General features: G+C 39.9%; 1 protein-coding gene across 1 annotated transcript in view; it reads right to left on the bottom strand.

Annotated features, from left to right (window-relative positions):
• The window catches only part of GYS1 (glycogen synthase 1), a 54,705-nt gene that overhangs the window by 17,217 nt on the left and 11,502 nt on the right, over window positions 1-25,986 (bottom strand). The window contains exons 3-12 of the mRNA XM_026677477.2: window positions 18,140-18,331; window positions 17,865-18,050; window positions 15,193-15,337; window positions 14,354-14,471; window positions 11,975-12,095; window positions 10,896-11,002; window positions 9,369-9,428; window positions 9,030-9,108; window positions 2,360-2,473; window positions 307-433 (exon numbers count right to left, since the gene is read on the bottom strand). Of these exons, the coding sequence (XP_026533262.1) occupies window positions 307-433; window positions 2,360-2,473; window positions 9,030-9,108; window positions 9,369-9,428; window positions 10,896-11,002; window positions 11,975-12,095; window positions 14,354-14,471; window positions 15,193-15,337; window positions 17,865-18,050; window positions 18,140-18,331 (1,249 nt within the window). The remainder of the gene's footprint in view (window positions 1-306; window positions 434-2,359; window positions 2,474-9,029; window positions 9,109-9,368; window positions 9,429-10,895; window positions 11,003-11,974; window positions 12,096-14,353; window positions 14,472-15,192; window positions 15,338-17,864; window positions 18,051-18,139; window positions 18,332-25,986) is intronic.

Below are 25,986 nucleotides of genomic sequence, written 5' to 3' on the forward strand. Positions count from 1 at the left end.
ACACTTGCAGAATTAAGTGGAAAGACATGTAAGTGAAGGGCTAAAAAAGGCCTTATTGTTTGCAATGGGCCAAAACAATGAAAAAATACACTAAATGAATTTCAGATGAAAAATTGAAGACCATGTTGGCTCTTTCCCTTCCATCACTTTTGGAAAGCAAAGTTACTAGGCCTCAAGACTAACAAGATGCATGCAGAATTATGTGTAAAACATACCTAGTGACACTGTGATCCCCTGACAGCCTGTGGTTAATTTTGAAGAGGGGTTGAGTCAATACCCACAAGTCTGCCCTTACAACCCACCTACCTGGTGTGTAGCCCCATGGTTCATAATAGGAAGGGAACACCCCCAAATGGCAGCCTCTAACGAATTCTTCATAATCAACAGGAAGCAATGGGCTTGTGGAAGACAGAAATTCTGGATGGAAGATGACCTAGGGAGAAGAAAAGTAAAAGGAGAAAGAGTATATAATTTCTTTATATACTATCAAACTCAAGAACTGACTTCTAGTGATTTAATGTAATGCAATACAGGTATAGTCTTTGACTTAAAGCAGTACATTTAGTGACTGTTCAAAGTTACAACAGAAAAATGTGACATGACTATTTTTCACATGATCACTGAAGCATCCCACGTGATCAAAATTCAGTTGCTGAACAACTGATTCGTATTTATGACAGTTGTGCAATGTAATTACCTTTTGAGACTTTTGACAATCAAACTTATTATTACTTTTATCGTCAGAGTACAACATGTGTACAATGAGACTGGCTGAGCCTTCCTTCGTGCACCCCCCCCAACACAACTCACAGTGAGGACCGAAGCTCCTAACCCAGTCCGAATCTTATTACACTATGCAACCTTGTTGCACAATGCACCGGCCCCTCAAATCTATCATAATAAGTTGACATGAAGTTATTTTCTGTTCAGAAGTCTGACAGCTCACAGGTAGAAGCTGTTCTTCAGCCTGTTGGTGCTGCTGGTTATGCTTTTATATCTCCTACTCAATGGTAGAAGAGTGAAGAAGTGCTGACCGGGATGTGAGTCGTCCCTGAGGATTTTCCTCACTTTTCTAGGCAGCGAGCCCTGGCGATGTCATCTAGTGGTATCAGGGAACAGCCCACCATGTTTTATGCTCAATGGAGAAGCCAAATTCACTTAACAATTGTGTCTCTAATTTAACTACTGCAGTGATTCACTTAACAACTATGATAAGAAAGGCTATGATAAAATGAGGCAAAAGTCAACTGTCTTGCTTAGCAACAGAAGTGGTAGCCTCAATTGTTGTTGTAAGTTGAGAACTATCTGCAATATTATTACAAATAATTATAAAAAAGCCATAAAACAACATAGTGGTACAGTGATGATATATTTGGAAATCTAAATCACTTTTGCTCTTATAAGCAAAACTATCTTTAAAATTTTATATTGCATTTTATCCATGTGTATCTTTATGTATGTGCATACAGCTGATTCAGGTTTACACTGCTAGCCTTCAATTAATGGGTCTTTAGGGGATTATGATAAAAAAGAATTCTTTTTAAAAATAATATATTCCATGGGAATAAGCACTTAAAAAGCAAACTAAAAGTATAAGATTCTGATAAACAGATAACTTTTGTTTTAGGAATAAAGCTAAAGATGAAAAGAAAAAATAATATCATGGCAGCTATAAAACATATTAAAATATGGCCATATACACAATTAAAATAAAACATTTAAAATACATTGGACATATACCTAAATTCTAAAAATTCTTATTATTATTCACAGTGACTACAGGCACCAAGACTAGAAGAAAAGAGCCTGAATTTAAAAAACGACAACATAAGAAATTCAGAATACTTCAAACCATAATTCTTTCCTTCAATCATTTTGGCTTATTAAAAGTATGAATTTTTAGATTCCTAAGAATAAATAAAACATGGACAGGACAATTAAAAGAAAAAAAATTACCAGATAAAACCAGGCACTAAATATTATAATTGCTTCTTTTCTTCCTTTTTCGCTTTCCCCTTGTATCTCACACCCCTTTCCTCCTGCTCCCTTCCCTTAATTTCCTTTTTTCTTCTTCTCTTCATTGTATTTTATACTCTTGACGAATGTATCTTTTCTTTTATGTACACTGAGAGCATTTGCACCAAGACAAATTCCTTGTGTGTCCAATCATACTTGGCCAATAAAAGAATTCTAATTCTAATATAATAAAAATAAAACCTTAAAAGTATTATAATTTCCAGCAATATCTTAAAAATGCGGGAAATTGTAATATTTTAAAACGCTTTTAAAAATACTGTACTGCAAATATCTCCCCCAAATTTCTCCCCTCGCCTGGCATGGACAAGCACCTGTTACTCACCTTGACGCGGTCGGCACTGCTATTGAAGAGACCAATGCGCCTGATGGTGTTGAGAATAGGGTCAGTAGAATCGTCCAGCATGTTGTGAGTGCAGATTGGAGGGAAAGAATGGCGCTGATTGAAGAGGGAAAAAAATCCAGACAGATGTTAACAACTCAGATTTAAAACCTTAAGCCTGGAAGAGAAGCAAAGCCTATAATTCACTTGTTAAACAGAATCCAAGATTGCTCCTATGTTTTTTCTGCTTCTCTTTCTGTGCAAATTTGACAGGGCAATACATTATGGTTATTTGAAGGAATCACATTATATTTACAGATAATCTTTCTCTTTTTCCTTTTCTCATATGTTTTCTGAATGAAGATTTTGGGTTTCCTTTCTAATATGAAGTGTTACATGAAGTGTGTGTAGGGCATGTGCAGAATTTATCACCAGGAATCTTATATGTATCCCTGTTGTATATTTAATCATATTTCTTATGGCCACTCACTCCAGCTGATTCTGGGTGGGTTACAGTATATTAAACAGTTGAAAACAATTAAGAAATACACAAAAGAAACATGAAAGCCTGCATTAAAACCAACCACGCCAATAAAAGCATAACGCAAAACATTATTGGGGTTTCCCAGATACACTAACCCAGGCCTGAGAATTGACCAGATTTTAAGGACTTCTGGAACCCCAGGAGAGTGGGTGACATCCATATTTCTGGGAGATCTTATTCCTCATTCAGAAGCCTGGAAAGAAAGACAGGTCTCCCATCTCCACACATATCAGTGTGGTGTTTTTGACCTTATGTCGGAATATCCTGGCTTATTTTCTACTTAAGTGCAGCCATCACTGAGATGGCAAACCAGAGACTGAACTGTAAACTTCCAGATGGAGAGAGGAAGTGGAAGTAAGATTAAATGTTATTTTATACTAAACAGAAGATTCTTCCTCAAACCCCAAACAGTATTCATTTTTTCCCTTTTTTTCTAAGAGAAGTTTAGAAACCAAGGTATCTTGATTTAGCACAAATCCAACATCCTTATGATTTCTGTTCTAAAATATTGCTTCAATCACAAGAGTCTTTTCTATCTCCAGAGCCAGAGTGGTCATTGCTGACAATCCTGAGTGTTGCGACCAGCAAGTCCTCACTCAGGTCCGCTGTTTAAGTGGGAGCCGAAGAAGCCTCTGATTGGCTGAGCCGTTTGACAGCTCCGTATAAAAGGAGCTGTCAAACGGAATCAGCTCTCTCTCTCTCTCTCTCTCTCAGCTGCTGCCGCAAGCTCGCTGAGATACAAATTAACAACAAAGCCTGTTAAGCTTTATTGCTGTCTCTGCCTCTTCTTCTCAGCGTGCCAAACACAAAATTGGTGACGAGGATAGGATCGCTGACAAACTGAGGCAATCCTGAGGCAGAGAGAGAGCACCACACAGCTGAAGTCACTACAAAAAGAGCTGTCACTAGAATTGTCACTTACAAGCAGTGAAATGATGGCACCGCCAAACTTTCCGCCTTTTCGGTCGACCACTGACACGTGGACATCGTATATCAATAGGTTCGAATGAGTCATGGACACCGTGAACCTATCTGACATTCCTCCAAACAGGAAAAAAGCTTATTTCCTGAGTTTCTGTGGGGCCATTGTTTTAAACACTGCCACCACCTTGCTGGCTCCTCAGACGGTCAAGGCTGTCACCTGGGAAGAGCTACAAGAGGTGCTTGGCAACCACTATGCCCTGAAGCCATCACACATCGCCCGCCACCATGCCTTCAGGTGAAGAAGCCAAGCAGAGGATGAGTCCGTGGGTGGGTTACATGGCAGCTCTTTGATCGGCCATCCTCCAATGCGGGTTCCGAGATCAGCTAGATCAGAGGTCTCATTCTCGCGGCCCGCGGGCCAATTGCGGGCCGCAGGACGATATCCTGTGGCCCCCACCGTGATATGAAAGTATAATATTAGTGTATAATATAAATATAAAGTATAATATAAAGTATAATATTATGCGGCCCAGCCTCACCCAGACTCTGCCTCCAGCGGCCCCCAGGTAAATTGTGTTTGAGACCCCTGAGCTAGATGATATGCTGATGGACCAGCTCATCTGCGGGGTGAGACCTTCAGCTACAACAATGGTTGCTGGCAAAAGCTGACTTCAACTTGAAACAGGCGATCGAAGAGGCTCAAGCCGCCGAACTGTCAAATCTATCCGCAGCCGAAATACAGAAAGCAAGCAGCCTTCCCAGGGGAAAGCCCAGCTCTGCTGTCCATTACAAAGACACCTACTTTGAAGATGAAGACTTTGAAGAGGAAGAAGCAATTAATTGCCTCAGAACACCTCAGCCCACCACAGAGAAGAAGTCTTCCTACAGAAGACAACTAACACCACAGCTGATTTGCCTCAGCTGTGGGGGAAACCATCTAAGAGCCACATGCCGTTTTAGAAATGCAGTCTGCCTAAAGCACTAGAAGAAAAACCATCTAGCCAGAATTTGTCAGGCACCAAGAAACACAAACCTGCCATCTCAACATCTAAACCAGCAAATCCAAAGAGGGATGCTATGCTATCAACAAAGCATTCCCAAGAACGGAGTCACTGCCTTATTCTTTTAATGTTAATAAAATTAATGTTGATCTTCTCCTAGAAGGCAGCCCCTGTCAAATGGAGGTAGACACTGGATCGTCTCTATCCCCCATCTCCTGGAAGACACTGAAGAATCTGCTACCAGACCTCAAAAGGAAACAGCTGAGCCCCTGCAGTCTGACCCTGAGGGACTACCAGGGACAACCCATTCCACTCCTCAGAACAGGCAAGTTCCATATTCAGTACAATTTCCAGGGTCACCCGCCACTAGTTATCATAACAGGGAGCCTGCCCAGTTTAGGGAAGGTTTGGACTGGTTCCACTCACTGGGTCTACAAGTGACTGGAGTAAATGCAGTCACCCCAACAACCTACAGCAACTTCTTGCTGACTATTCAGAAGTTTTTAATGACAAACTGGGCTGTTACAATGGCACTCCTATTTCCCTTAACCTGGACCTGAATATAGCTCCTGTACGCCTCAAACCATGCAGAGTGCCACTGGCATTGCGGTCTAAAGTGGATGCCCAACTTGACAAATTGATTTCTCAAGGGGTTTTGGAGCCAATTGACTTTGCTAAATGGGAAACCCCCATTGTAATACCCCTGAAATGAGATGGCTCCATAAGAATTTGTTCTGACTACAAGTCCATGATAAACAAGGGACTCCAACCAAATGCTTATCCTGTGCCAATCATACAGCACCTGCTCCATTCCCTGGGTAAAAGCTCCATTTTTACCAAGCTGGACATGACTCAAGCATACCAGCAGTTCCCACTGGACAATGAGACAGCAGAGGCCCAAACGATCATTACTCATAGGGGCACTTTCAAATGTAAACATTTACAATTTAGTGTCAGCGTGGCCCCTGGCATATTTCAATCAATTATGGAACGTTTACTATACAATATCAAAGGTGTCATCCCGTACTTCGATGACATCCTCATTGCTGCTGACAACCCACAAGAACATTTGGCAAGGTTGCAAAACATTCTCCAGTGTTTTCAGAATGCTGACTAAAATTAAACAGAAAGAAATGCATCTTCGCAGTTTCCCAGATAGACTTCCTAGGTTATCACATTGACTGCAAGGGAATTCACCCTGTTGAGTCCAAAGTACGTGCTATTCAGGATGCCCTGGTCCCTCAGAACAAAACTGAATTGCAAGCCTTTTTTGGGACTACTTAACTTCTACAGCTCTTACCTGGCCCACAAGGCCACTATAGCAGAATCTTTGCACAGGCTGTTAGATTCTAAAACACCTTGGAAGTGGGGAGCCATGGAACAAGCTTCCATTGCATTAAAAGCCCTGCTCACTTCATCCAAGGTACTCATACAGTTCAGTGATGCTCTTCCCCTTATCTTAGTTTGCGATGCGTCCCCTTATGGGATTGAGGCAGTCCTAGGTCATAGATTGCCAAATGGCCAGGAAGGCCACATCGCTTACTTTTCCAGAACCTTTCCAAGTCAGAGCGCAACTACAGCCAAACTGACAAGGAGGCATTGGGTGCAGTGGCCTCAGTCAAAAGGTTCCATGAATGGATACCAGTTTGAGCTCATCACTGACCATCAACCTTTGCTAGGCAACCTGGCAGGAGACAAGCCCAGCCCACAAATCCTTTCCCCAAGGATGACCCGATGGACCCTTTTCTTGGCAGCTTACGCTACAAGTTGACTTACAGGCCTGGCATCAGCACATGCTGATGCCCTAAGCAGATGACCATTACCCATTTTGGTCACTGCCTCTGCCCCTTCAGCCTCCGTGTTCCTGCTGGAAGATCTACAATTGCCTCTCACGGCCGATGACATCGCCTACGCCTCCACCAGAGATGCACAGCTATCCCAAGTTATGGACTGGGTGCGAAGTGGGTGGTCAAGGGAGCCCCCGACAGTGGATTTCCACTCCTTCAAGGCACGCCAGACAGAGCTAAACGTGCTAAAGGGGTGTTTACTGTGAGGACCCCGAGTAATTATTCCACACCTGCTAAGACCACATGTCACTGAAGTAGTCCATGAGGGTCACCCAGGTATCAACAGAATGAAGGCTCTGGCCAGGAGCTACATGTGGTGGCCAGGACTGGATGAGGCAGTTACTAATAAAGTTCAAAGTTGCTCCATCTGCCAGATGTCCAGACCTGCTCCACCAACAGCCACTCCGGGGAGTGGGAAGATACCAAAACACCTTGGTCTAGGGTGGATTTAGCAGGCCCCATGCAAGGGAAAAACTTCTTAGTCCTAGTTGATTCATTTTCCAAGTGGGTAAAGCTGATTCTCCTCAAATCAACCACTTCAGAAGCTGTAAGCAGGGCCTTGGACAACATTTTCACATCCCAGGGGTACCCAGGCACCCTGGTTTCAGATAATGGACCCCAATTCACCTCCTCTCCCTTTAAACTATTCCTGGCCCAAAGAGGTATCACACATGCCCTGGTTTCCCCTTTTCACCCAGCTTCCAATGGCCTGGCAGAGAGGGCTGTAAGATCAGCTAAAGAAGCCCAGGGGAGAATGGCGGAAGGCGACTGGTCTACCAGGGTAGCCCAGTACTTACTAACCAGCATACCACCCCGAGCACTGCCACCAACCTCACCCCAGCTGAACTATTAATGGGAAGGAGACTTCGCATAACCCTCGACAGGCTGTACCCTACTTATGCTCCCAGGGCACCCCTTGACTCATCCAGCAGGGCAAGGGACTTTAGGCTGGGGGACCCGATCTACTACCGCAATTATGCGGGAAATCTCCTATGGTTGCCCGGGTGGGTAGAACAGAAAACAGCCCCTAAATCATACAGGGTAAAGTTGGCTGATGGAAGACTGTGGCGCCGACATGTGAACCAGCTAAGGAGCCGTTGAAGTGCCCCTACAGGTCCAGTTCAGAGGGAGGCCGAGATCACGGACACCGAGTGGGGCAATACCGAAGCCCCTTGAAGACCGACTCCTGACCAGCGGTCTTTCACGGAGGCCTTACCTGGGGAAACCGTGACATTGACGACCGGAGCCTGCTCACCGCCATCTGAAGAGGTCCCATCGACACCCGAGGTCCTTCCTCGGCCAGCTGAGATCGCCAGGGAAGGGGAGACGACACTGCCCCAAGTAGAAGGCACCACTCCAGCAACAGATCCGTCCCCATTGCCGCCGATTGCTGAACTAAGGTGATCTGGGCAAGTAAAGCGTCGCCCCGCCTATCTGGACAACTACGCATGCGCAGTTCCAGGGGGAAGGAGTGTTGCGACCAGCAAGTCCTCACTCCGGTCCACTGTTTAAGCGGGAGCTGGAGAAGGCTCTGATTGGCTGAGCTGTTTGACAGCTCCGTATAAAAGGAGCTATCAAACGGAATCCGCTGTCTCTCTCTCAGCTGCTATCGCAAGCTCGCGGCTAACCGCAGCTGAGATGCAAATTAACAATAAAGCTTGTTAAGCTTTATTGCTGCCTCCGCTTCTTCTTCTCAGCAGGCCAAACATAAAACTGAGAGTCAGAAGTCCACACAGCCCATATTGGGAGGGCTGAATTAAAGCAACCTATAACCCAGGAATTTAGATCCAGACTCCCAGAATCCTGTGCTCCCACTCATCTAGCAACATGTCCTTTTAAGAGACTCTCAGACTAATTACAACAGTCCAGAATCGCTTTGTGTGAGATGAGCAAATAAATAGTTACAGGTAGTCCTCAACATGATCACAATTGGCACCAGAATTCCCATGGCTAAGCAAAGGGGTTGTGTGTTGTGCCCAATTTTACAACCTTTTCCCCCCACTGTTGTTAAGCAGATCATGGTAGTTGTTAAGTGAATTGTGTAGTTGTTAAACAAATCTGGCTTCCTCCATTGACTTTTCTTATTGGAAGCTGGCTGCCAAAGTTGCAAATGGCCATCAAACAACCCCAGGATGCTGCAACCATTGTAAGTGCCTGTTGTCAAGTGCCTGAATTTTGATCAGAGATACCGCAATGGTCATATGTGTGAAGACAAATCACTTTTTTCATCGTTGTTGTTAACTTTGAATTGTCTCCAAATGAATGGTTGTAAGTTGAGGAGTACCTGTATTATTGTGAAATAAACTCATTTTTCATAACCAATGTTTTTCAAGACTCGTTTTCTTCATGTCCCATACCTGAGTGGCAAAGATGGCTCTCTTCATCATGGTGAAATCTTCTTTGTCCAACATTTTGTTCATGTCAGGAAGGTTGCCCCTGAATTAGAAAAGCAGGCAGACAGTGAATAATGTGGAAATTAATGAATAACACTTACAATACTGCTTTTCACTTGGACACGCATTCTAGTTTTTATATGGGAACCAAGATTTCTGAAATAGGCTTCTATCAAATCAATATTTCTCAGAAGAGACAAGGTAAAGAGAAGAAGTTCCCATTCTCTGTAGCCATGGCAACCCAGCAGCCCATTCTCAGATGCTCAGCCCTTTATCATATTTCTTCTCGCCTAGGAGACTTACACGAGGAGGGATTCGTACAGCTTTTTGCCAAACTTCTCCTTCACTGCATTGGCTGTGTCCCTAGAGTTAAAAAAAGAGGGAAAAGGTGGAGGGGGAGGGAAGGGAGAAAGAAATTTATGATTTGTGACACAACCTAGGATTCCTTGAATGCTTCTGAATCAAAGATTAGGAAAAATGGCTTCCAGCATTTTTGGGGTTTTCTCCCTAGAGAGAGTTCAGACAGACCTAACAGACTGGAGAAAAAAGGAAAACTATGTCAATATTGGTATTTCTTCAGGTAGGGAGATACCTTCCCTGTTCTGAGGCTTCAGGAAAAGAATGGACTTTATAGCTCATAAACTATATAGCTGAAGGCCAAAATGGCGGAGAATTATGGAAATCTTTGATGACTATGTGGTGTATTTTTATCCAGCCTTTTTTTAAAAAAAATCTCACAGCAATTTAAGGGAGGGGTCTCACCCACTAGCCTTATCCCCATAACATTGACTCTCTGAGGTAGGTTGTATACAGGTACAAAATTCATTTAGTGGCTGTTTGAAGTTACAATGGCACAGAAAAAAGGAATTTACCGTAAGACCGTTTTCCCCACTTATGGCTGTTACAGCATACCTAACGTCGCATGATCAATATTCAGAAGCTTGGCAACTGATTCATATTTATGATGGTTGCAATGTCCTGGAGTCATGTGATCAGCTTTTGTGACTTTTTGGCAAGCAAAGTCAATGGGAAATTCACTTAACAGATTCACTTAACAACCGTGTTATTAACTTAACGACTGCAGTGACTCACTTAACAACTGTGGCAAGAACGAGGGCAAAACTCACTTAACAAATGTTTCACGTAGCAACATACATTTTGGGTTCATTTGTGGTCGTAAGTCAAGGACTACCTGTAACACCCATTGGGCTAAAAGCTTAAGCTTTATGTTAAACAAGGCCTAAGAACAATTCTACACTGCTGCCTTTTATCTTGCAATCCTCTCATTTGCATACAGTTAATCCTCGATTTATGAGCCCAATTGAAACCAGAATTTTTGTTGCTAAGCAAGATGGCGTTAAGTGAGTTGTGCCCAATTTATGACATTTTTGCCTGTTGACTTTGCTGATCAGAAGCCTACGAAGAAGATGGCAAATGTTCATCACATGACCCCAGGATGCTGTAATCATTGTACGTATGTTCCAGTTGCCATATCCGCAAATTTTCATCACATCTGTGGGGAACGCTGTGATCGCCTTAAGTGCAAGGACTGGGCATATTTTAGTGCCATTGTTAACTTTGAATGTCCACTAAATGAATGTCGTAAACTGAAGACTACCTGTACAGAGAACAAACTGTAACATTTGAGTGATTTTCCTTGTATCAGCACATCCTTTTCAAATGCATTGAACTTGTATGGACAATTTGATTTTCCTGCTCAGGAAGGGTGGGTGTAATGGATTTTTATTCCATTCACCTACACTGCCTGATTCCTTAGGAAGCCTGTTAAAAGGACAGATTTATGAGATCCAGAACCTAACACAAACTTACCAGAGCTGCTTGCGGACAGCTTGGCCTTTTAGTGTCTCCACGTTGAAATTATTTGTCCTAGCTGGCATGATAAAAAATGCTACCACTGTAAGCTGGCTTCCATTCACCTACAGAGGGGAGAAGCCAACAAAAACCAGATATGAAAGATCACCACAGTACTTTTAAGTATGGTCAAAACTGCTTCCTGAAGAAATGGATAAGCTGACCCATGTTAAGAAAGTTTAATCAATTTGAATTCACAGTTTGTTTTTTAGAATTCATCTTTTCCCCCTCTTCTACTATGCAGCTGGTTTCTCACAAGTCATTTGCATTAATCTTACAGCATGAGGACTCATGAGGTGCTTGTTAGAAAGCACTCACATGCTCCAGGCCGATAAATGAACAGTGCTCCCAAAACTGACTATGCTTGGCAAGATGAGGAAAACTGGATGAATACATGGATAAATCAGGGATGTTCCTGGGATGTCCTTGTAACCATTAAACGGATCTCCAAGAATCACGAAACTATCATGCAACCCCAGGAAAGGATGCAGCTAGGTGGTAGTAAGGGTGGTGTGAACATCTACACCTAATACGGATCTAAAATTCAGTATGTCCTCTCTCTTCCTTTCTATTTTCCTAGAGCTTGACTGAAGGGAGAATTCCTTGAAAGAATGGCTAAGAATATCTCAGCTGGACAGATTGGAAGATGCTGGTCAGACTGGGTGTGTGTGTGTGTTCGTCTATTGTAAGTATGTTTTCATGGAGTATTCTTGGGACATGGGTCAATTAGCACTCCTGCCAGCTTGTAATACAAAATTGTTCCAATATGTTATTCCTGCTTTCATCCACATGTATCTTTTGTAGTCACCCTTCCCATTGTCTTTCATCTGCACAACAATGTAAGCATGAAGAGAAATCCCAAAATAACCTCCAGATTCTTTGGGCTACAGCTGCTTAACTCCTGAAACACACAGTTGTTCCAGTCAGGGGCCTAGCATTGTTCTAGGGCACACTCTCCCAACACAGCCATACCTAATTGCCTACCTCCACCCTCTCTCACATCTCTATTCCCTTACAGCACCCATTTTACTAATCACCCTTAGTAGGTAGTTGAGCCTGGCTAGGGCTTCCAAGAAAATGTCAGCTCCTTTGTTGGAGTATTCATAGCGTCCAGCAATGAAGAAGAAAATAGTTTTGTCAAGGTTGAAGTCCAGGTGCCTAGAAAAATAACACGCAGTGATGGTGAAGATGAGTCTAAGTCCGAGCTTCTTGAAAAACCAGAAAGTCTATGTTATTTAACAGCCAAGACAAGTAAATTGGCTAAATACAAAAAACGCACTAGTACTAGTATTAGAAATATCAATGCTGCTTATATCAAAAACCACAACATTGAAAAAATAGTTCAGGGAATCCATAGGAAATGGTGGAACATCATCCCACCCAAGATGAAGAGGCAAGTGCCACTACATTCAACAGAAATTATTGTACGCCCTAGCGAGAAGAAATCAAAATGAGTTTGGTGTGGTGTTTAAATGAAAGAATAAAATTTGCACTTTCCAAATCTGTATGAACCAGAATACAATCATCCTTCAATGTTTATACTTTTCTGGTAACATCACACATTCTTCTTAATAAACTACTTGGAAATGCCTTTTTTTAATAGGTGGGATCAATGTGAACGCTTAAATAGCTGTGAGTCTTCAAAATCAATTGTTTTAAAATGAAGTATGTGTGTCTGTGTGTTTCAAAATAGTTGGTGTGTGGGTGTGTATACAGGTACATGTATATATGTATATATACAGGATGTGTGTGCGTGTGTACACGCTTGCACACACACACAGACACACACACACATTCTGCACAGCTGGCTGAAATCCTTTTTTTAAACATTTTAATAGTTCCCTGAATTCTAATCACAATGGTATTATTTTGTAACATTAAGTCATCATGCAAAATATGAATGCAAAATGGAAAAACAAACAAACAAAAAAGAGACGGAGCCCTTCTGTAGGTTTTCAGTGCAATAAAAAACAGAAAGGAGAGTGGACAAGAAAAGAAAAAAGAACAGGAAAAATGTCAGAACTGTGACAGATGAGGGAGCTAAACAGAAGCAAATACAGATCCACAGTCAATTGCCTTGGGAACATATGGAATGCATGAAAATGTAAGGTTAAAATATAGGAATAATGGCTGTGAAACATAAATTCTGAAATCATTTCTACAGGACAGCACTAAATATCTGAAGGACAACTTGCTGGGCTGAACAAAGTGTACAGGTAATCCTCGACTTACAGCCATTCATCTAGAGACTTATAATCATGTTTAACACTTACGGCCATTGTAGAATTCCCCTCGGTCACATGATCAAAATTTGGGCACTTGGCAACTGATTCATATTTATGGCAGTTGCAATGTCCCAGGATCACATGATCACCTTTTGCAACCTTTAGACCGTAAATTCAATGGGGAGGCCAGATTCACTTGACAACTAACCTAACAACAGCAGTGATTCATTTAATATCTGCTGCAAGAAAAGTTGTAAAATGGGGCAAAACTCACTAAGCAATTGTTTCACTTAGCAAAAGAAATTTTGGGCTCAATTGTGGCCGTAAATCAAGGACTATTTGTATTTCTAATGCAGTGTCTGGTTTCCATTAATGCACAGATGCCTGTAAGCTGAATAAGAAAGCAATAGTTCTTTACTTAGTCACTTATAAACTTATTCTTTATTAACAACAAATGATTTTTCTCTTACATGAGTCCTGGAAAATTTTTCTATACCTCAAAAGTTTTCTATACCTTTGTCAGCCTTGAGCAAAAACACCTGCTCATTCCCCTTATTTTTCTTCGAATGTTATTAACATTATTATTATTTCATTAATTTATATTATGTCTTCCTGTGAGAGCTCCTCCCTCATCCAATTTTCCCTTTTTGTATGCTGTCAAAGTGGCATCTCTGTCTCCACATACAGGAAGGAAACTTATTTCATCTAAAAAGTGGAGACCAAAACTGAGTCATTGTCAGGTGTGAAGAATCAGGACCACATGCTAAATTCCAGGTAAGATTTATTGCTCACGCCTGCACACAAGAATCCAGTCAACTAACAGTCAACATTAAATTGGTGCTAGATAACAGTCAATAGACTTCAAGGGGCCTGGACTTGGATAATTTGTGGCACATAACGACTCCAGACTAATTCCTCTCTTGACTCCACCCCAGTCTCTGCATCTTCTTCTACAGTCACATATACTCTTTTAAAAGGAAGAACTCTAAGCTTTCACTCTACACTTGAAGGTGTGCTATGATAACAACATTGTGGAAGATGAATGGAGCACAAATAGTCATTTGCTTTTAATTCATGGATATTCTTACATCACTTGTCAACTACTAGCTTCAATTTTTTTCCTTAGAACTCAACTTCATAGGGAAACCTGTTATGATTGATATGATACAAGTGAAGCTCATGATAACTCACCCATAGAAATGGCCTCGGACAAACTCCTGGATACGAGCTTTGCTCTGGGCATGGAGGTTTTGGAATTCGTGCATAGCAGAGAACTTCTTGACGTTCAAACCATTGGGAGTCACAATATCTGGATGTGGAATGCAAATGGAGATGGTTTTGTAAAAAGTGGGGAGTTTTAGAACTTTAAGTTTCTGAATTTACCCAAACTGCCAAGATACGCATGCAGAAAAACACATGTGAGTCACAGCAGGTGTTTTTTCAGATGCATTCAGCTTCCTCAAACATCCTTGGAAATACAATTGATCAATGCATTTGATTGCAACTGATTCAAAGTGTAACAATGGATGGGATAAAACAGACCCCAAGGAGAAGGAATGGGAGTGGTCTTGTGACCTCATAAGGAGTCAACCAATCAGAGCTAATAGTCTTAGTGCAAATAAGAATATAAATTCTCCCCCCACATCCCTCTCTTTAGTCTGAAAAAGAATAAGCCTTTAAAAAAAAAATTGGATGCAATCAAAAATTCAAAGTGCATATTAAGATTAAAAATACTTTTAAGAATTTTTTAAATGAATTTTATAATGGTTATTTTTATATTGGGATATTCTTTCTATCTAAGAAAAAAACTAAGATTAAACATCAAGCTTCAATGTATGATTTGCACCAACAGTCTAATTAGTATTATTTAAGGACTAGAAAATTTAATTAAAAACTACAAAACTTGAGATTCTGCATTCTACACAAAGCAATTGATTTCCTTGTAATATTATTCATAAATCCAGACAAGGCTTAAACTGGATAGGATCTTGTCACACAGAGCAATCTTTTAGCTTTTAAGGTTAACTCACCAGGTTTCCGTTTCAACAGATGTTCAGCTTCTACTGCTGTGATTTGAGAAACTGTGCTAAAAACATGCGTGCAGTGGACAGCAGCTCTCTCCATACAATAACGATGGTATATTTGGCGGTCTCCAGCCTCCTTATCCACGTTAAACTGGGTAAAAGACAAAGTAGAATAAATATCCTGAAACACACAGAATTGCACAGAGTAGAAGTAGGAAAGAATATAGCTTTCAGACTAAATTACAGTCCAGGTAGTCCTCAATTTACGGCCACTATTGAGCTCAAAATTTCTGTTGCTAAGTGAAGCAGTTAAGTAAATTTTGCTCCATTTTATGTCCTTTCTTGCCACCATTGTTAAGTGAATCACTGCAGTTGTTAGGTTAATAACATGGATGTTAAGTGAATCTGGCTTCCCCACTGACTTTGCTTGTCAGAAAGTCGTACAAGGTGATCACATGACCTTGGGACACTGCAGCTGTCATAAATATGAATCAGCTGCCACATTTTGATCACATTATCATGAGGATGGTGCAATGGTCATTAAGTGTGAAAAACGATCAGATGGCACTTTTTTCCAGTGAAGTTGTAACTTTGAATGGTCACTAAATGAACTTTTGTAAGCTGAGGGCTACCTGTAGTATCTTAAAGGTTGAACAAAGGAGACTGCAATCCAGTAGTCTGATTTCCAAGATTCTAAGAACTTAATTCTACATTTTTTTCTTTGTGAAACTCTTCTGTAATCCCCTCATGAGTGCTAACAAATGGGCTCCTAGACTGAAAAACTGAGGGTAGCTTTTTTTTTAGTATTTTCTCTCATTAATCCAGTTCCAACTACAGGTAGTCCTCAATTTACTGCCATAATTGAGCCCAAAATTTTTGTTGTTGAGTGTGACATTTATTGAGTTTTGCCCCATTTTATTAGCTTTCTTGCCTCGGTTGTTAAGTGAATCACTGTAGTTGATTTGTAATACAGTTGTTAAGTGAATTTGGCTTCCCATTGACTTTGCTTTTCAGAAGGTCACACAAAAGGTCTAGTAGAAAATTATAGACCAATCTCACTGTGTTGCATCACCTGTAAAGTCATGGAATCAATTATAAACCAATCCATCACTCTATACTTAGAAACAAACAACCTACTTTTTAACAAGCAGTTTGGTTTCAGGAAAAATTTGCCCTGTAATCTGCAACTCCTACTCTGCAGAAACATTTGGAACACACATCTGGACCAGGGTAAAGCAATAGATGCAATTTACATAGACTTCTGCAAAGCCTTTGATTCAGTAGTACACAACAAACTATTGCTTTAGAACAGTCATAAATCACATTTTTCAGTATCATTGTAACCTTGAACAGTCACTAAACAAACTGTTCTAAGTCGAGGACTATCTGTGTTTCATTTTTGTTCTAACCAAATTTTCATCCTTACGTCTTTACTGATAGTAGTCTAAATATGCCTACCAAATAGACTGGAAATGAAATCAAGGGCAAATGACAAGATCTTATTATTGTATTCAATGTAATATAATATAATATTTCAGGTAATGTCCACTGGTTATTCAAGATGATCCAATAGATGTATTTCCAAAACACTAATTATCACAGGGGTCATAACATGGTGGGGAGAAGCACTGAATCATATTTTCCATGCAGTAAAAATATTACTTAAGGGCTGGTTAAGTGTGATTTCTTTGACCACTGTTTCCTTAAGGAAAAATGGTTCGTTTCCTAGAACTGCTTCATTTATGTGCTAAAGTTTTGAATGAAAAGCTGTGAGGGCAAGGGTCAGCAATATCTTTAGGCACAACCTCAGGCAATAATTTGCTCTCTCAATTAAAAATAAAAACACTTTGAAATCTGTCTCATATAAGAACAGAAACCTTGTGAGATTGCAGCTGCTTTTTAAGATCTGTTTAACTGGCAGAGCAATCATTGGACACCTACAAGGAATTTTAAAGCACTGTATTGCCACTTCCTATGCAGGAATTTTGAGGGATGGGAAGATAAGAACTTGAGCCTGCTGATGCAGAATTGAGGGTAGTTGAAAGAAAAGTTCTTATTCCCTGAGCAGCCCAAAGCACTCAGAAAAAAGGGCAAAAACAGGATAGGTCAGAACTTCCCATTTCTACCAAACGAAACAGAATATTTGTAGCTCAGGGTTGAACTGTGGGATCCTTCGTATTCTCTGAGCTTGGTGGTTTTCCTACAAACATTTCATTACTATACTAGGTAATATCATCAGGGCTACAAGAAGTTGAGCTTACTCTCTTGTTTCTGTACAAGTGACTTGCTGTGACTGTGTTGGTGGGAATGGTCTTGGTGGCCCCTTGATTAGGTTGCTGTTTACTGTTAGATTGTTTGTCTGAGTTGGTAGTTCCTGAGTGGAGTATTGCTTACTGCTTGATTGTTGATCTAGTATAAATTTTGGTGTTAATTTATACTTATCCAAGTACTGATGGCAGGCAAAGAGCTGTTTTGGTCATTTTGTTTCCTTTTTAGCTTTTTGATTGTCTCTTTTGAATGGTATGTAAATGTTGTTTATATCTTTGTGCCTGTTGATGGCTGATTTGTCTGAGTGCCACACTTCCAGGAATTCCTATTTCTTCCTCTTGTTCTTGGATCCCATAGTTTCACACCCCACCCACCAATCGATTTTCAGTCCTAGCGATTAGAAGACTCACAGTCTGCAGATTGTTGTAGAAGTCCACACTGCCTGCGCACAGGTAGCGACCAAGCAGGGTAGCATGGGTGGTGAAGATGGTAGCTATTGGAAGTTTCCGGATCCGACAGAGGAAGAGCCCAACACCAGACAACCACTCATGGAAATGGCCAATGATGAATGGCTTTTCTTCACATTGTGCAGAAAACTGTACAAAAAGCACAAGAAGAGAGTGAAGAGAAAGATGTTGGGTGACAGGAAGAGAAGAAATTTTCTGACAGAAACATGTTCCCTTACCTCCCCTAGAAACCAGGCTGTGAGGAAGCCAAAGAGGACGGCGTCATTGGCCTCTCGGTCATACCAGGGAATCCCAATGGAGCAGCTTTCCCACAATTCAGTTTTCCAGCGATCCAAGCTCCAAGCGGTTGCCCCAATATCGATGAGGATTACATATGGACCCCCCTCAATCAGCCAGCGGCCAAAGTAAACCTAGAAAGAAGTTAGAGACAGCAGATGAATGAATAGGAGAGGTATGAATTGACATTTTCGTATCAAATCCAGAGATATTCTGTGAAGCACAACCAACAAAGCATCAATCGTAAAGTACTCAGTTGGGCAAGTTTTATCATCAACTTAATAATATCTCATAAGATTATGTTCTAGAATGATGAACAAGCATTTTGTCTCTTAGATTCTTGAAGGAACATTACATATGTTTTACAATTTCAGGAAAAAAAGAAATGGTGAATCTGCACATTGCATACAGCAAAAAAAAGATAAGCATCAGAACAAGGAACAAAAAAAGAAGGGGGATCCTATCTAAGGAAGTTCTCTATATACTTTAAATCATCTGAATTTTCAGCTCTTCCTATTTACAGATTCAAACCTTGTTTTTTTTGTTTTGTATGCTAGAAATATAATCCCAATTTTTCTTCAGAAGGTGAAATACTTCAAGGGCCCAATTTATATTAATTAGGTTTATCAATGGCATTACAAAATAAACTTCTTAAAACTATTTATATATACATTTAATTTGCAATCTGTATATGCAAGGTGGCTTAGATCACTTCAGATTTTACAGACTTCCAAATCTGATGAGAATATCTCAGTAACTTATTTTTAACGGTCAAATTCTCCTCGTTTTCATTGGACCCCATACATTGTGACCTCCAAAACACTGTCTCCTTCAACTCTCAGACCTGTTTTAACCATGATGTCATCACCTCTTGTCCACTCATTTCACATACCAAAGTGTGCAGAAATATGTGCATCAAGTGTGTGTAGATTTCTAAATTTAGTCTCTGGTTCATGTTACCTCATCTCCATTTTATAAAAGGTCACCTCGCCTAGGGTTGTTTTTTTGCTGGGCAACCCAAAATAACCTCTTGCTCTGAAATCTGGTTAGGAACTAGAAAAATCAAGTAAACAAGAGGGAGTATTGAATGTGTCATATATGTACTTTCCATACTCACAATAGTTAATATCTATATTCAATAGTTCCAGCATACATTTGTTTTTTACACCAGTGTTTTCCTACTCACTTGTAATTGCTTCATCAGGGAGCTGATCATAATATCTTCGTATCCAATTTGGAACCAGTATTTAAATGATGCAAAGATAAGCCAAAATTCCTGGCTAATTGGATGAACAATATACAAACCTGTGCATGATTTATAATCCTAGTTTTGGAAGCTATAAACCATCACCCTGGGTTTTGTCATAGTGGGTGGGCTCTGCCATTGTTTAACAACAGTTTATTAATTAAAGGGGACTTTTATAAGCCATAAATCCTGATTTAACCATATATACATATACATATACATATACACATACACACACATATATATATTTCTTCTTAAGTTTTTGCGGGTACTTACATGTATGGTATTCGGCTTTGTTCGGGTATTTTCCCACGTCATTATAGTTGTGCTTTTAAAGTTGTAGCAACGTTTTGCCAGAATCTCATCTGTCATCATCAGGCTTCTGTATTGTGTTCGTCTGATGAACACAATACAGAAGCCTGATGATGGCAGATGAGATTCTGCAGAAACGTTGCTACAACTTTAAAAGCACAACTAAATCCCACTATACAAATCTTTCGCTTAGCAGTGTTCTAGTGACTATAAAGCTGGCATGAGGCTTCTTGGGTCTTTTAGCAGTCGTGGGACCAAAACTCTCCTCATTCTCATCTTTGAGGTGATTTTCACTGGCATGGATGGGAACTGGAGTTCAATAACTTTAGAAGACTACAGATTCCCCTTTCTTCTACACCTGCACCTTGAAAGAAGATGCCTTCCCATGCAAATATTCCCTATACTTGTGGGTTGCATCACAGTGATGCAATTTTGAGGTCTTTAGCATAAATCTACCTCAAATTTTCTAAAAACATTTTGCAGCCTTTCGAGAGCCAGGGATTTGGGTGGGATTTCCCTATTCATGCCTTATTTTCATGGATTTGGAAGTTAAGAAGTAAAAACAAATCCCTTGCATTAGAAATATCTTCAAAGGCAACCAACATTTCTTTCTAATCCTCTCATGTTGGAACCCCAAAATTATCTTGATGTTCTTATGTAAAGATGAAAAATGTTGGCCCACTAACAGGGAGATGATTAAAATCTCTGTAGGATGCCTTTACCTGAGCAGAACCTCCCCAGTCTTAATCCTGCAAAAAGAACTAGCAGGGCCATTGTGACTTCCACAGCTTCTTTCAAAGTGTTTTAAAGTGTTCAGACGCAAAATAACCAATTGCAAAATATCAAGACATCTTTGCTGGCTGAATGAAGACTTCTAAGCAGTCTTTAAGCAACTCTCTTTTCCAACTCTCTCATAATCTGGTCCCATTTATCGCATTGAGGGAGGTACCATTTAATTAACAAAAGATTAAGAGTTGGAAGGGACTTCTAGTCCAACTCCCTGCTCAGGAAATCTGGTATCCCCCTGCTCAGGAAACCCTATACCATATCAGAGAAATGATTGTCCAATCTCCTTTAAAACTTCCAGTGTTGTAGCATCCACAACTTTTGGAGGCAAGTCATTCCACTGATTAATTGTTCTGTCAGGAAATTTCTCCTTAGTTCAAGGTTGCTTCTCTCTTTGATTGGTTTCCATCTCTTGCTTCTTGTCCTGCCTTCAGGAGTTTTGGAGAAAGCTTGACTCCCTCTTCTTTGTGGCAACCCCTGAGATATTGGAACACTGCTATCATGTCACCCCTAGTTCTTCTTTTCATTAAACTAGACATACCCAATTCCAGCAACAGTTCTTTATATGTTTAAGTCTCCAGTTCCCTAATCATCTTTGTTGCTCTTCTCTAAGCTCTTTCTAGAATCTTGACATTTTTTTTACACTGTGGCAACCAAAACTGGATGCAGTATTCCAAGTGTGGCCTTACCAAGGGGTTATAAAGTGGTATTAACACTTCACGTGATCTAGACTCTAATTTATTTAACTAACAGTCATTTCTTTTTGTCCTTTTTAATGTATCAAAAGTATACAAAGGAAAAAAAGGAAAACTAATTTTAAAAAGAAACAAATAATTTAGAAGAATTGTTTCAAAATGTTCATGTAGCCCGGAGTTATTTATTACACAAAAAATGTGAATCCCTGGAAGTACAGTACTATCTCAAATATTGTCCACAGACCTTGCAAAGTGAATTAAAACAATAATTTTAAATATTGAATAAATCTTGTACAATTTCAGCATTCTCATGGCAGACTTCACAAGATTTCAAAGTGAGATTCTACCAGTATGACTTTTGGAAACCTTATAATAACTCAGGATTTGTGTATGTGGCAGTACACTATAAGAATCTTCTGTTTTGTGGAATACAGCAAATAAGTCCTTGACTTACAACAGTTCATTTAGTGATGTTTTGAAATGACAATGGTGCTGAAAAAAGTGATGACTATTCACACTTACGACTGTTGCACCTCATAGTCACATGATCAAAATTCAGGCATTTGGCAACTGACTCATTTATGACTATTGCCATGTCCCAGGGGCATGTGATCCCCGTTTGCGACCTTCTGACAGGCAAAGTCAATGGGAAAGTGAGATTCGCTTAGCAACCGTGTGACTGACTTAACAACTGCAGTGATTCACTTGATAAATGTGGCAAGAAAGGTCACAAAATGGGGTAAAACTCACTTAACAAATGCCCCACTTAACAACATAAATTTTGGGCTCAATTGTGGTCGTAAATTGAGGACTACCTGTATTGATTTACAAGGAAGTCTCTGTTAGACTGGCCAGCATATTGCAAAACTGATCATAAGTTTCTATACTATAAGCATGTGGCATGGTGTGTATAGAGTTGTAATTGTAGGAATGTCATTATCTTGATGGCAAACCTTAGGTAATGAAGGTTCCAAAGCAAATACAACTCAGGCAAACAAAGTCACTAATGTAAAGGAGGACTAGAGAGAGGAAGTAAACATGTGTTAGACTTTAACTAGAGATAATTGTGTTAATTACTATGCTAAACAGTAACGAAAGTTAAGCAATAACCAAAGTTAACCAATGTTAGAGGATTACTAAAAATGTGTATAAATGCAAGACTAGACTCCAATAAAGTTCATCATGATTCATTACAACAAGTGGCGCATGAACAGGGACCCTCTTATTTCATCCGGCAAGGATTTGGTGCACCTTCAACCCTTTGTGGTTTCTTCAACCTTTTGGTTTCTGTAAGTATGGGGTCTTCGCTTTCTGAGGAACAAAGGAAGTATGTAGATGAATTAGGCTATTTGTTGAAGAAAAATAATACTGAGGTACCAGAGAAAAATCTCTTAAGGCTGGTCCAGGAGATTGCAGCTCAGTGCTTATGGTATCCAAAAGAGGGGTCTTTAAAATTAACTGATTGGGAACGTATAGGGAAAACATTGCATACTGAACCTAGAGCAAAAATAGAAGTTTTGCAAGTGTGGCATTTATGTAGACATGCAATTGAAAAATTTGGTCACAATAAACTTTCTCTTTTAACACCCCTACCTTCACGTTATACTAATGCTGTCATTTATCCTCCTTCTTCTCTTGAATATATGTCTTCAATTCCCTCAGCTTTTGCAGATACAGTGCAAAAGCCTCCTGACTCTATTGTTCAGTCTTCTTTTCAGAAAATGGTTGAGAAAAAGGATGCCTCTGTCTCAGGAACAGAACTTGCAGAATTACTGTCTGTTTGTCCAGTACAATATCATCCTGGTCAGGGGCCACAGCTTGGACTGCAAGTAGCAGAATGGGAGGGTCTGCCTTATCAAATCTTAGGAGAGTTAAAAAAAGGAAGTTACAGACTATGGGATTAGTGGAAATTTTACAAGAGGACTTGTAGAAGGAATAAAAAATGGTTATACAATGATTCCTGAAGATTGGAAGCAAATATTACTTGACTCCTCCAGCAGTCTCTCTCACTCCTCCCCAGCCACACCTGGTAGTGCTGGAATCAATTTAATCACTCAAGAGGAAATTGAGTTTAAATTTCCCCTGGAAGTTAAAATAGTTCCATCTCAATTTAAAGGACCTCTTCCTTCAGGATTAGTTGGCTTAATTTTGCCTCGTTCTTCTGCACACAAAAAGGGCTGTTTTGTTGTGCCTGGTGTAATAGATTCAGATTACACTGGTAGCTTCATGATTCAGATTTGGGTGAATCTTCCTCAAATTCTTCCTTGTAATTCTTCTGTTGTTCAATTGTTTCTTCTTCTATATGAAATTCCATATCCTGGTATAGGTAATCGTGTGGATGCAGGATTTGGATCAACTTCTTTATCTGTAGGCTTACTTCATCAGCTGAACTCCTCTCTCTTCCTTAATAAACAACCATTTCAAGGGTTATTGGATACTGGAGCCGATGTTACTGTCATCTCCTCTTTACATTGGCCAGTACAGTGGCAAAAATGACAGTTTCTTCATTGTGAGGAATAGGAGGTTCTACAGCTGCTTGGCAGAGTGTTCAAGAAATTAATGTTACAACATCTGCTGGTAAGTCTTTTTTCCTACAACCATACATTCTAGATATTCATACTAATATTTGGGGCCGTGATATTCTTTCTCTTCTTAATGCTCATTTGATTCTTGGTGATGGCTCTTCTTCTTAAATGGCTCTGTTCTACGCTGGTTTGGGTGGAACAATGGCCATTATCAAAGGAAAAACTCGCTGCTTTACAACAATTGGTTCAAGAACAATTGGCTGCTGGTCATACAGAACCTTCTACTAGTCTTTGGAATACTCCTGTTTTTGTTATAAAAAAGAAAAATGGGAAATGGCATTTCCTTCATGATTTAAGAGAAGTTTTTAATAATAGCATGCCCACAAAACGATATCATTGGCGAGTGTTGCCTCAGGGAATGCTTAATTCCCCTACACTTTGTCAATATTTCGTGGATAATGCTCTTCAACCCTTTAGGAATAAATTTCCTTCCTATTTAGTCTCTCATTATATGGATGATATATTGATAGCAGCCCCAGATTTTGATTAATCTAAATTGTTAAAAGAGTTAATGGATATTGTGGCACAACAGGGATTGTATATAGCCTCAGACAAAATTCAAAAGGTAGAACCTTATACCTACTTAGGACATAGAATGTTCCATAATTGCTCCATTCCAATTCTTCCTGACTTACAAGTACAGAAATCATATACCCTAGTACAATGGCAAAAATTACTTGGTATTATTAATTGGGCACGCTCATTCTTCTACATTACAACTGGTGATATGTTGCCCTTATTTCAGTCCTTGAAGGGAGCACAATCACCAGGAGATCTAGTTGTATTAACTGATCTTCAAAGAACATCCCTTCAAGAAATATTGAATAAGTTTAAGCATTGATATGTGGACAGGATAACATCCTTAACAATAGGACTTTGTTTAGCTATTCTTCCTACTGCACTCTTACCCACGGGATGTCTTTATTCTAATGCCTCTCCACAAGCAGTCAACATTCATGAATGGATTAATTTGTCAGCTACTCCGCCTAGAAACATTTATCCTTATCAATTAGCATTAGAAGATTTGATTATTAAAGGTCGTAAACGAGCCTTACATCTTACAGGACAGGATCTCATTAGCATAGCTTTCACTCGTACAAAAGTTGAACATGAGCATTTGGTGATGATTTCAGAATCATATCAGATAGCCTTTTCTCAATATGTGGGAAACTTATTGTATTCTTTACCCAAGGATCCTAGAATAGTGGTTACTACTACTTTAAATCTGGCCTTTTCTTCCATTTTTGTGCAAAATCCTATTTTTAAAGTTTTTACTGATGGCTCACCTACAAGGGATGTGGTTGTCTCAACAACAATGGTATTCTAAATTTACTGCCACACAGACTTCAGCTCAACGTGCTGAGCTGGCTGCTGTGATTTTGGCTTTACAATTGCTCAATGACCAACCTATTAACTTGATTGTTGATACTTAGTATGTGTATTTAGCTATGCAATCTCTTCTTTTTTCTTATTGTGCTCTCTCTTTGGATAAGAATTTGTTATCCTTGTTTTTATCTTTAAAGAATAGTTTGGAAACTCGCTTGTATTCTTTGTATGTAGAACACATTCGGAGTCATACTCCCTTTACTAATGCCTTGACTGAAGGAAATCAGAAGGCAGATGAATCCTTAAAGGATGTTGTGTCTTTGTTTGTTGATCCTGTTGATAGCCATTCTTATTTTCATCAAAATGCCAAATCGCTTGCAAAGCAATTTAAAATTTTATTATCTCAAGCCCGGGATATTGTCCGTGCTTGTCCAGCTTGTCAGCAACTGGCAGTTCCCTTTCCAGTGGGTGTCAACCCACGAGGAACCCAAGCTAATCAAATTTGGCAAATGGATGTAACTCAATTTTCAACCTTTAAGCCATACTGTTATCTTCACATGTCTATTGACACTTATTCACATTTCCTTTGGGTTACTGTTTCAAAACATGAACGTACTTCAGATGTTATTTCTCATTGCCTATCCTCTTTTGCTATAATGGGTTGGCCTTCTCAGTTGAAAACTGATAATGGCCCAGCTTATATTAGTAAGGAATTTCAAACCTTTTGTCAGAAATGGAATATTACTTTAGTGCACGGAATTCCTTACAACTCTCAGGGTCAAGCTATAGTTGAGCGAGCTCATCGTACTTTTAAGGCATTGCTTCAGAAACAATTACAA

The sequence above is a fragment of the Notechis scutatus genome, chromosome Z, assembly GCF_049901735.1.
Source record: "Notechis scutatus isolate UNSWTSFEM ecotype Mainland chromosome Z, rNotScu1.2, whole genome shotgun sequence".
In the NCBI taxonomy this organism is placed as follows: Eukaryota; Metazoa; Chordata; class Lepidosauria; order Squamata; family Elapidae; genus Notechis; species Notechis scutatus.